At 39.9% G+C, this 10,381-nt stretch overlaps 2 protein-coding genes across 3 annotated transcripts; one reads left to right on the top strand and one right to left on the bottom strand.

The window, feature by feature from the left end:
* Positions 1-882: 882 nt before the first annotated feature.
* LOC109467799 (receptor-transporting protein 4-like) lies at positions 883-3,183 on the bottom strand. The gene is made up of 4 exons (XM_019765850.1): positions 2,887-3,183; positions 2,125-2,312; positions 1,763-1,941; positions 883-1,617 (listed from the first exon to the last, which is right to left on the bottom strand). Exons 1-4 carry the CDS (start codon positions 3,006-3,008, stop codon positions 1,246-1,248), a joined length of 861 nt encoding a protein of 286 aa, XP_019621409.1. The 5' UTR covers positions 3,009-3,183; the 3' UTR covers positions 883-1,245.
* Positions 3,184-3,441: 258 nt separating this feature from the next.
* LOC109468057 (fucose-1-phosphate guanylyltransferase-like) lies at positions 3,442-9,714 on the top strand. Of its 2 annotated transcripts, XM_019766284.1 has the most exons (5): positions 3,442-3,545; positions 4,064-4,140; positions 4,407-4,574; positions 5,250-5,381; positions 5,710-9,714. In XM_019766284.1, exons 2-5 carry the CDS (start codon positions 4,077-4,079, stop codon positions 7,164-7,166), a joined length of 1,821 nt encoding a protein of 606 aa, XP_019621843.1. In that variant the 5' UTR covers positions 3,442-3,545; positions 4,064-4,076; the 3' UTR covers positions 7,167-9,714. The 2 variants fall into 2 exon arrangements, with proteins under 2 accessions (XP_019621843.1, XP_019621842.1); XM_019766283.1 differs by lacking the exon at positions 3,442-3,545 and having other exon boundaries at positions 4,014-4,140.
* The last annotated feature ends 667 nt before the right edge of the window (positions 9,715-10,381 follow it).

The raw sequence follows: 10,381 nt of genomic DNA, 5'->3' as shown, positions 1-10,381 counted from the left end.
TTGACGGCATTATTCAACACCCAACGCGGAAGTAAGTCCCGCCAAATTTTGTCATACAAACACAATTTCATTGTTGCACGCAGATTCAACAAATGTTGCAAATCGCCCTTATACACTTTTTTTACATCAAGTAAACTTAAACTTGCCAATTAGTGATAGAATAAACCATTTCAATTTGAATCTATTAGTATTTTAACGTTTCACAAACCCATCAACCGCTCCCAATGTCCATAATGCAAGGAACTGAATATACTGCTATGCTATTTTGCGACTGACCTGTGACCTCCAAACAGCTGGGGGGCAACACTTTTTTGGCCGATAGGGGGCGATGTTGATCCATGCTTCAAACTGTCATCAGATTTGCTACTTGTTCCTTAAATATTGGCACTCAATAAAAATCTAACGGATTTCGGGGAAAAGAAATTGACCGAGAAATATAGCAAGCAGGAAGAGTAAGATAGTGTTAATTTTGAATCGCCCATTTTGAATTTTTATTCAGCAAGGCAACAATTTGGTAAAGGACGTTTTATATCAAAGCTTGATTCCCTCTTGTGCTTGTCATTGTAGTTCAAACGTTAACAAAGATGTGTCATGGTAGACCTCAAACCTAAACCAAAAATTTAATTAAAAAACAGACATGCAAAACACTGTAGAGTTCTATGAACTTTTATTTCTTCATCACAAAATGAATTTGAAACATTCAACACACCAACTTTGATTGACATTGAATTTTAGCTAATTTTGGAGCTCCTTAGTAACTGTTACATGAATAATCATGACACCACGCATTTGCAGCATTTAATGCAGCATTTACATAGAATTGTCTTTATATTTACATAAAAAGTCTTTTTCACACTTTCAGTACGTACATCATGTATGTACGATGCTTCAATAATCAAGTTTTAGATCTGTGTCCAGCTATAAATGTCTATACAACTGTTATGTATATGAGAGAGAGATACTAGTAATATAACTTATGAGAACATGTATATAATGTTATATGTACAATTGTAAATGGAGTACTCTCAGGCACATTTCACACTTTCTGCTCCATTTATATGTTTTGATGATTCATAAAGCTTTAAGCTCTGTGTCCAGGTACATGTATAAATGTATCTAACCGTCATACATATATGTACAAACTTCTGTGTCTTTGCTTCAAAATGTCACACAAAACAAAATTGTATATCCAAAGGCCTAAAGCGGTTTCATACATGTAAATGTGCAAGGATAGAGATGCCTTCATTAGTCCCTTTTCATTCTCCCACACACCCCCAGCTGACACGCCTCACAGAGGGCAGCCTCGTGGCTGCTGGTCATGTTCCCTGTTCTCTGACTCGTATTCAACCTCTTTGAATAATGTTCTCCACCAGGGTAATACTTTTCATAGATCTTGTTTCGAAGATTCTGTATCACTTTGACCATCTCATCTCTGTACCACTTGGGAGCTTCCGGCTCACAGGTCCGTGACTTGTTGCAAGCTTTGCATGCCTGCCCTGGTAGGAACATTTTCACTTCGCCTTTGTAGTTCCTTGGCTTCACCAAGCGGTAGTGGAAGATTACTTGCCCCTTTAAGGAGGTCCAGCTGGCTCTGCAATGTCTGCACTGAAACTTGACCTGACAACATAAGAAATTGACAAGAAATTTAACTGTTGCTGTTCTTCAGTAATGCAGCATCTATTATATGTGTGAAGGCACAGTCATATACTAGTATGTCCTATGACATGTTTTATGCAGCAACAATATCATAATCAAATCTCACCTTGGCTTTGTCAGTGAACTGTTTCCACTGGTCAACTCTGGCTTCATTGATGTTGGGTAAGGTTCGAACTTTGGTTAAGGTCCATTCTTCTGCAAATGCTGCACAAATCTCACTCTCAAATACCTCCCTCCATTCTGTTGGTAGCCTGTCCCCTCCTCCTTTTGCTGTCTTCTTCTTTCCTGTAGGAGATAAGATATGTGTTATTTTTAAAAGTACCGGTAACGTTATATCATGGTAAGAACAGCCCCCCTCTACATACTAGGAGGTGAATTTTGTGATTCCATTGTTCATATATTAAAGAGAAGCTTCTTGACATTCATTTACATTAATTTATTATCAGAAAGGTCAAAGCCTGAGCCTACCTTTGACTTTGGAAGGTTGACTTGCACCAGCAGCTTTGCCTGTCGTGAGTTGCTTTTGTGCAGGAGTAGAAGTAACTTTCTTCACATACACAGGCCCTGTCACATAGTAGTTATCACAGGGGTCATGATTATCCTTGATGTACCCGCCTGTCATGTAGTCATCCCAGTATGCATCTCGATCTGCCCAACTGAACAAATAAATCCAAGAAGCACACATTGTACTTTACATCTTACATCATTTATATATTTTGAACTGGAGACTAATTCCCAAGGGAGAATCTGATGTAAAAAAAACCTCCCTTGGCGTTAACTTAAGTAACTAATGTAAAGAACACAGTTAACATTTAATGTTAACGTTATATAACGGGAGGGGTCCAAAGTCCGGCAACTGTTCTACGTGTTGACGCACGTATTTTGTTACTGTACATGTACATCTGACCCATAACCCTTAACATATAACGTTAGTGAAAACGAATTTTTGGAGGAAAAAAAACTTCTGCCTTAAACCTGAGAAACTTTAATTCAACAAGCATATTTGTACATGATTAATGATAGATACTCTTGTGCTTGTCGAAAAGAGCTAGGGGAATTTCCCCGGTACAATGAACCTGTAAATACTGCACATAGCGTCTGTCTTTCTCTGTCACGTCCAGTGGAAGTTTAGCTCTTCAATGAGCTAAACTGGTTCGAGATCACTTTCAATTTCATTTTCTTTCACAGAAACTGCAAGCACTTAGACTGATCACATGAACCACAGCTTACCTGCGTTTAGGAGGGTCTGGCTTCTCCCCGAAGATTAAATTCCAGAGACCATATGCACACAGCGCCGCAGCAGCTGCAGCTCCTACAGCCACGTATTCGCGAAGTGCTGTACCTGATGACATTTATCAAATGTCGTTTGAAACCTGTTTGATAATCTCCTCTTCGATCAAACGATGACCTTCTGAGATTGGCGATAAATGGGACACGAAGGTTAACGTTTGTGATCCGGCTGACGAGAAGCCTTGAAGTTCTCTCCTGAAGAAGTATCAAGGAAAGGTATCATATCAAGGTGATGTCAACAACTAAAAAAAAAAATAAATAAATAAATAGTCTCTTATTACTGGACGCAGATTCGATTATTTGTTGCTAATTTTGCGTCATCAAACTGTATAATAACTGAACATCTTATCATGAAATAGTAATACATTGATTAGTTTTTATATGAAATCCAACAATGTAACTATATAGTTATCTTTCAGTGCTAAACATTCTAGTAACTTTCGGTAATGAATATTACGCTACGTATTTGCGGGTTGAACTATGACCTTCAAGTAGCGCGGAACAGGAAATGAGCATGAGGATCCCAAAGACGAAGATTTTTAATTTAAACAGCGTATTAAACCCGTTCATAACGACCAGGCAGAATTAATCAACTGCAGGTATGTACTTTAGCATGATGAGAACAAGCGGCGCATGCATTTTCTTCTCCGTTACTTCTGTTCTGGTTGAGGAGAACTTTTTGTCACACGTCTTCTTGTCTCGATTACGATAAATATTTCACATATTAAACTACCGGTATGAGTCGCGTCCAAACTTGGCCATACCCGGTATGTGTGAACTATGTAAGTGTTTGTGGTATGCGCGAATAAGATGGTTGCTGCACTTATTAGCTCCATAAGACCAAGGAGGTCAACTTATACATTTTTACCTAACTGCCTTGACTGCTCGCAAGAAATTAAATGAGAGAAACGAGTTCAAAGGTCAGCCACTAGCATTGTTTACTACTTAGTATATATGGTAAAGAGGCAGGAGGACTGTTAGGTATGTTGCAAATTGCACAGTAGGTCTTTGTGAAGAATAAATGAATAGATTTAAACACTCCTTTCAATACAAATAATAAAAGGTTATATATAACATCAAGCAGAGACAACTTTGAAATCCATATCCTCTCTTGAAGTTCAACAACAGACATGGGTGACAACAAAGTCGCTGGTTCTACCAAAGAGAGGCTGCAAAGGCTGGAGGAGCTTCGAGGTAAGACTCGGGATCCAGGGAGTCAGCCTTCTTCTTTTCTATGGATTCTAACATTTAGCTGCCACACTGCCCAACACCTTTATTGTACAATTATTTGGTACTTGAATGATATTTCTATATAGTATAATATTTGGAAAAAGTAATGTAGTGGTACAAGGCAAATGTAAGCCTCATGTGCACCAGGATGTGTTATGTGTTTTTTTTTCATTTGATTGATTTTTTAAAGAAAGATAACAAACAAAATTGATGAACATGTACATGTACAGGCAAACCCATTGGTTCTGTGCCCTTCTGGGATGTGGTGGTCATCACAGCTCTGGACAGCCAGCAGAAGCAGGTCTATGAGCTGCAGATCACAAAGAAACTGCAAGGTGGCCAACTCCCCCTTGGGGTGAAGTACCTGGTGTTTGCTGATCCTCCAGGAGCCAAGATCGGTTTGTGCTTTTTGTCTGTTTTGTTTGTCAAATCAACTTATAGGGGGAGTGTTATGTGGAAATGGAAAGGGAAAATCTGTTATGTAACCAGTACCATCCAATTTGCTACAGGCTCCTCACACTTGCTTGCCAAAAAAATCAATCAGCATGTGTAAGGAGCCCATAACAAATTGTATGGCAGCCTGGCTACTTCCTGTGCCCATTTCTTCTGGTTTACATGCAGTTCTACCTATAACTGCTAGAGGCACTTTTAAAATGCATTGGAGCTTGTAGAATCAACAGGTTGGCCTGCTTAGTGCTGTTTTAGGAAAAAGAAAACTGGGTGTAACTGTAAGAAAAATAAAAAATGTAGATTTGGGAGTTTCCAGTCATTTCAACAACAAAAAATGGATGGTCACCAATTTTGATTTGAAGATTTGTGGTAGTCCAACATTAGATATAAACTCAGACACATAGAATCATGTTGGTTTTCAATTCTTCTACGTACGGTCATTCAACACATTTGTTTCTTTGTATAACTAATCCATGAGGTCCTAAAAATATGGTAGATAGAAGTAAATGAAACATTGCTTTATCACATGGCAATATGGTACATGTGGCATTTTCAACTTCCCAGCTTTAATTGAAGTGTTTTGATGATGTGTTTTTAAGAGGCACCCTTCTTCCCCTGTGCAGGCTGCGGTGGTTCAACCCTGGAGGTCCTGTATCAGCTCAGGCAGCAGTACGGCAAAGAGCTGGACAACTGGAAGGTTCTACTCATCCATGCAGGGGGGTACAGCCAGAGGTTACCAAGTGCCAGTGTCCTAGGTATGAGAGATTCCTTGCATCATTTACATAGGAACTTATCTTTTAGGCCTTGCAACATGAAATAAGTAACACTTAAATCATTACCTGGTTTCCTTCGTCAAGCTCTTAGCTGAAGATTAGTGATTTTTTTTGGTTGCAGCTGAAGAGACAGCCAAGGCTCCTAACTAGCACTGGACTATTACTAATTGCAAACCTTAAGGCCGATACAAGACGGGGTTTTACCAGGCCTCCATCTGAGTGATTTATAGTGAATCACAAACTCCTGACAGAGTTTGGACAGAACAAAATTGAAAATTGCATAAAATGTTACATTCTCTTCACCTTGTAGGCAAAGTCTTCATGGCCGCCCCCCTAGGCTGCCCCATGTGGCAGATGCTGGAGCTGAAGTTGGCCCTGTACATGGACTTCCCACAGCGCATGAAGCCCGGCATCTTCCTCTGCTCCTCTGACACGGTCGAGACGTTTGAGTGTCCTCCTCACGCAAACTGGTCCTTTACACTGGACGGTTTCACTGCCCTGGCCCACCCCTCCCCTGTAAGTATTGGTACAGGCCATGGTGTATTCATTCTGGATGGATTAGATAGTGTAGACGGGGTAACCGGTAACAGTGTAGAGAGTGTCTCTATGAGGGAGTGTGAACAGTTCATCCATAAACCTACTGTACAAGAGATGCATTCTAAAGGTGCCGTCCTGCCACAGGAAGCTTCAAAATGCTTCTTGAAAAATACAAACAGCACAGAGCCCATTGTGTACACTGACAGTGCTTTCTACTTTGACCACCAAACTGGAGACAAACTGCTAGACTTCTATGAAAAGAACAGACCACTGAATTGTGAGCTGGAGGCCTATGGAGACTTTCTCAGGCCTCTTGGTCCCAATGCCACAGATGAGTATGTCAACATTGCTGCAAATGTTTGTGAGGCCACTTCGGACTTGGCACCCACAAAGACAAAACTATTCGAACTGCTGAAGGGGTTACCCTTACATGTTGTGCTAATGAACAATTCACGGTTCTACCACCTTGGCACCACTGCAGAATACCTGGACCACCTCTGCTGTAATGCATCCTTCCAAACAGAACTGGGACTGTCTCCCAAAGTCTTCACTGCCATTTTAGCTGAGGAAAACAAGGCATCAGAAACGGTACATAAACTTTCCAAACTGGCGCACATTTCTGACGAAGTCTGCTTGATGCACAGTGTTGTTTCATCAGATGCCACCATCGGTGGAAGAACGGTTGTTGAGTACAGTGATGTTGGCCCCAATGTGGACGTCGGTGCCAACTGTATCATTAGCAATTGTGTGTTGAAAGCAAAAACTGCTACAAGTTGTGTCGTGCCAGACTATAGCTTCATGCACTCTGTAGCAGTGACAGAGAAAGAGACAAAAGTCCAGAGATATGTGACTATCATGTTTGACATCAGGGATGACATGAAGAAGAGTGTAGCTCCAGAAGATGCTGGGAAGCTCAGGTACTACGGGATGTCGTTTGACAATGTTGCTGAGTGTCTTCAAAAGGCAACACCCCAGCAACTGTTTCCTAGCAACACCCAATCCTGCAGTCTTTGGAATGCGGAGTTGTTCCCATTGTCAGATGACATGGCAAGTTCCACATCTGTTGCCATGGGTATGGTGAGAGCATTACATGGTGGGAAGACGTGCCCTGGGGGTGATGACATCAAAAGGGTGTCCATGGCAACTGTCATGAGTGAGAGAGATACAACAGGAATGCTTCAGTTCCGAGACAAACTCCTTGATAAGATCAGTGCTGCCTTGAAGAAGTGATTCACTCAAACTAACTGTTAAAATCTCAAAAAGCCAAGGACTGACTTTGATTGCAATACCCAGTAAGTTGACTAAACAGTGTACATTACATGTAAAAAAACTGGGAGGTTGCTGATTGGTCCATAATTAACCAATCACAAACTATGTTTCTCTACACACCTCATGGTACCAGTATTTGCACTGGCCTCTCCTCTAAGTCACTTTGTACTGGTCTTCCCAACTTTGGCATAGGTGATGGATGCAGTATTTGTCATGATAATATAAAAGCATCATTCTATGAAAGTGTCCACTGCTATGAAGGGCATGAATATGGGGCAGAAATTTATTGATAATATTGAATAAATTTCTATGTTTCAACAGAGTCTAAGGGTGTTGAAAACTTTGTTGTTGCTTTTTTCTCATCGACTGCTGTAACAGTGTACCTGTAAAGGTCATCGTTCTGCTAACAAGTTCGTTGGAAGAAGGCATTGTTATCGGATTACTTCCACTAGCTACAGGTCATTTGGAATAATTGTCGTGCTTGAGTCATAACCAACAATACGCTGATTAGACCTGTTTCAGGATTGATTAATGACCGTGTCTATTGTGTGTGGCGGGAATTAGCTGGCGTGGGACCAACCTGCATACGGTTTTATCTTCAACATCAACATGCCTCTGGCTGTTTCTTTCTTTGTGCTATCCTGTCTTGAGTGACGTTTTGGAACGATTCCCTTATGTCTACAAATCTTCCTCTTTCTATTGTGTTATGATGGTTGTTTCAACAGTGAACTCAAAGATTATGTGAAGTCTTGACATTCACAGTGTCGCAAAATTTCAGTGCCGCAGAGTTTGTACAATGTAACGTTACATGGCTCAGAAAGTTTCTGTACCGTCTCAATGTCAGCAGCCATTGGTGCAAAATGGACCTGCGGGTATCCTACAGAATACAGAACAAGAGAAAGTAGGGGTCAAATAGGATCGTAAATCACCATTTTGCAGACAGCTTAAGTGCGACATTTGACCCTGATGAGAACAAAGAAAACACACCTGTGGCCTCTAACCTTTTTTGCAACAGTCTAGAAGTAAAGCCATGACCAAAACAAGCACCCCTTGTAGCTTTGATCACCATAATTCCAGTAATTATAGGATTTGCGATCTGGATGACAGATGGTATCTATAACGATAACTGAAACCTTGACTTTTATGTGATATTTTGAATGACATCATGACCTTGGTAGATATACTATATAGTCTTCAAAATGAGCCGAGGCTTTGACTAATGGTTTTGCCTTATGATTCCTTAGTATTTGCTGCTACTGGTTTGTTAGAAAAAAGATTGGCAGCATACAATCATGTGATTTGGCCTGTTGTTTTTGCTTGGCATCTGTAGTTGAAGAAGAAATTGGCAGGAGGCTCAGACTGTAGTACATACAAAATTTAATGGTGAAAATCCATTTAAAACCAAATGTTGGGGATGAAAACATTAATACTTCTGTACAATACAACTGATTTTGACAGATGTTTACTATGGTAGGTTTTTATACTGAGCATAACAGTACTTTGCAATTTTTGACATTAACGAGGAACGGTATCTGTTGAAACATTCGAAAGTCATGCTTAACACTCGTGTATGTATAATCACCCTCTTTCTTTTCTAATGTGTAACGTTATCTAGGTTAAACTTTGACTATCTTTCTCCAGAATTTGGTCTGCTTACAAGTGAATTGGCACTTCTTAGAGTAGAAAATTGGCATTTCAGATCAGGATTACAAGACAGAGAGATCAAAGCCTAGGTGTGGAGGCAAGGTGCAAAACAAGTTGCCTTTTAAGGTAAAGATTCCTGGAAATGTTTTTTACTATGAATTCTTCCACCCCACTCCGTCTTAAGAATTAGCCGCAAGCAAAAAAAAAAAGATGACATACGACTGAGGCAAAGCATTATGCTTCTTCGATAGCTAGAACCAAGGAGGTTTAAAAGAGAAACCTCCTGCTAGAAGCAAGCAAAGTTTATCGATGAAGAGACAATTTTGACAGAGAGATGGCAAGATTTATTTTATGTATCATGATACTAGATACAAACATTGATACCATCAAGTATACAACATTTCGTAAAGAATGAGTTGCACAGGTATAGATATAACTAAGATAATAGGTAGACCTGAGGTATAAGCTATTTTCTTTGTATTCTGCAAATTTTCATAACAATGGGTATCATGTCTGTTTTGTGTAAGTGAAATGGATTTAATGTGTACTGACATTGACAATGACAACACTTACACCCCATCACACAAACTGAACAGATGCCCAGGTTAACTGTCTAGGTCGCCCAATATAACAGCATTGTTATTGATCTCAGACTCCCCTCTGGCAGAACTTTTTCAATGATTCAGACAATTTTTATTCTCACACCCCCCATTATGTTAGGGGAACAGGAATGCAGACTGCCCCTCCCTCTAGTGTAGAAACAGTTACTGTAACTCACTTCATGTTCGCGGTAGCGAAATTTCATAGTCCGAAAAAAACGGAGGTGTTAAATTATGGATCTATTTGTTCACGGTGGCAGTAGGTACAGGAAAACAAAAGTCAGTGAGCGATTTTTTAGCAGTAATGATAAGTTTGTGGTACAGAAGTGACCGCGAAAACCGTGAACATAAAAGTACTATGAGAAAAATCAGGAATTACTGTAATTTGCTGTAATTTGCTTCAAATATCTGCAACTTTGGAAATAGTCAATCCTCTGTAACATTTCTGTGAGCACTTTTGACACAATCTACATTGTACTGCAACTTTACTCAAATCGATCCAACAGCATGGTGGAGTACAAGGCAACAAATGTAGCTGATGTACATATATAAACATGTAATGTAACTAAATACAGCAATGAACAAGGAATACAGTATAGTGCAATAATACAGTAAATAATGTAATGATATATGACAATACAATGTACATGTAATACTACGGGAAGCCTAATGTATATATTGATATCTTTCTGGACAACCACCTGTTCATAATCGGTGGAATGATTTTTGCAGTACTCAATAGTGCAAAAATATGTTCTAAAATAGCCATGAACTCAAATCTTCTCATTGACCACAATTTTTTACTGCGGAGGTTTGGCCTTTCTCATGACCTTGTGTGAGTTCATGCGACCTTGCCTGTGGTGCAGTAAGATGTCTTCAGTAGATTAAAGAAGAAATTGATATGACCTTTGGCACCCCAGCATAAACTAAGTA

The sequence above is a fragment of the Branchiostoma belcheri genome, unplaced genomic scaffold, assembly GCF_001625305.1.
Source record: "Branchiostoma belcheri isolate BF01 breed outbred unplaced genomic scaffold, Haploidv18h27 scaffold19, whole genome shotgun sequence".
NCBI lineage: Eukaryota > Metazoa > Chordata > Leptocardii > Amphioxiformes > Branchiostomatidae > Branchiostoma > Branchiostoma belcheri.
The sequence above is the reverse complement of the archived record's forward strand: the minus strand, read 5'-3'. Positions and strand labels throughout refer to the sequence as shown.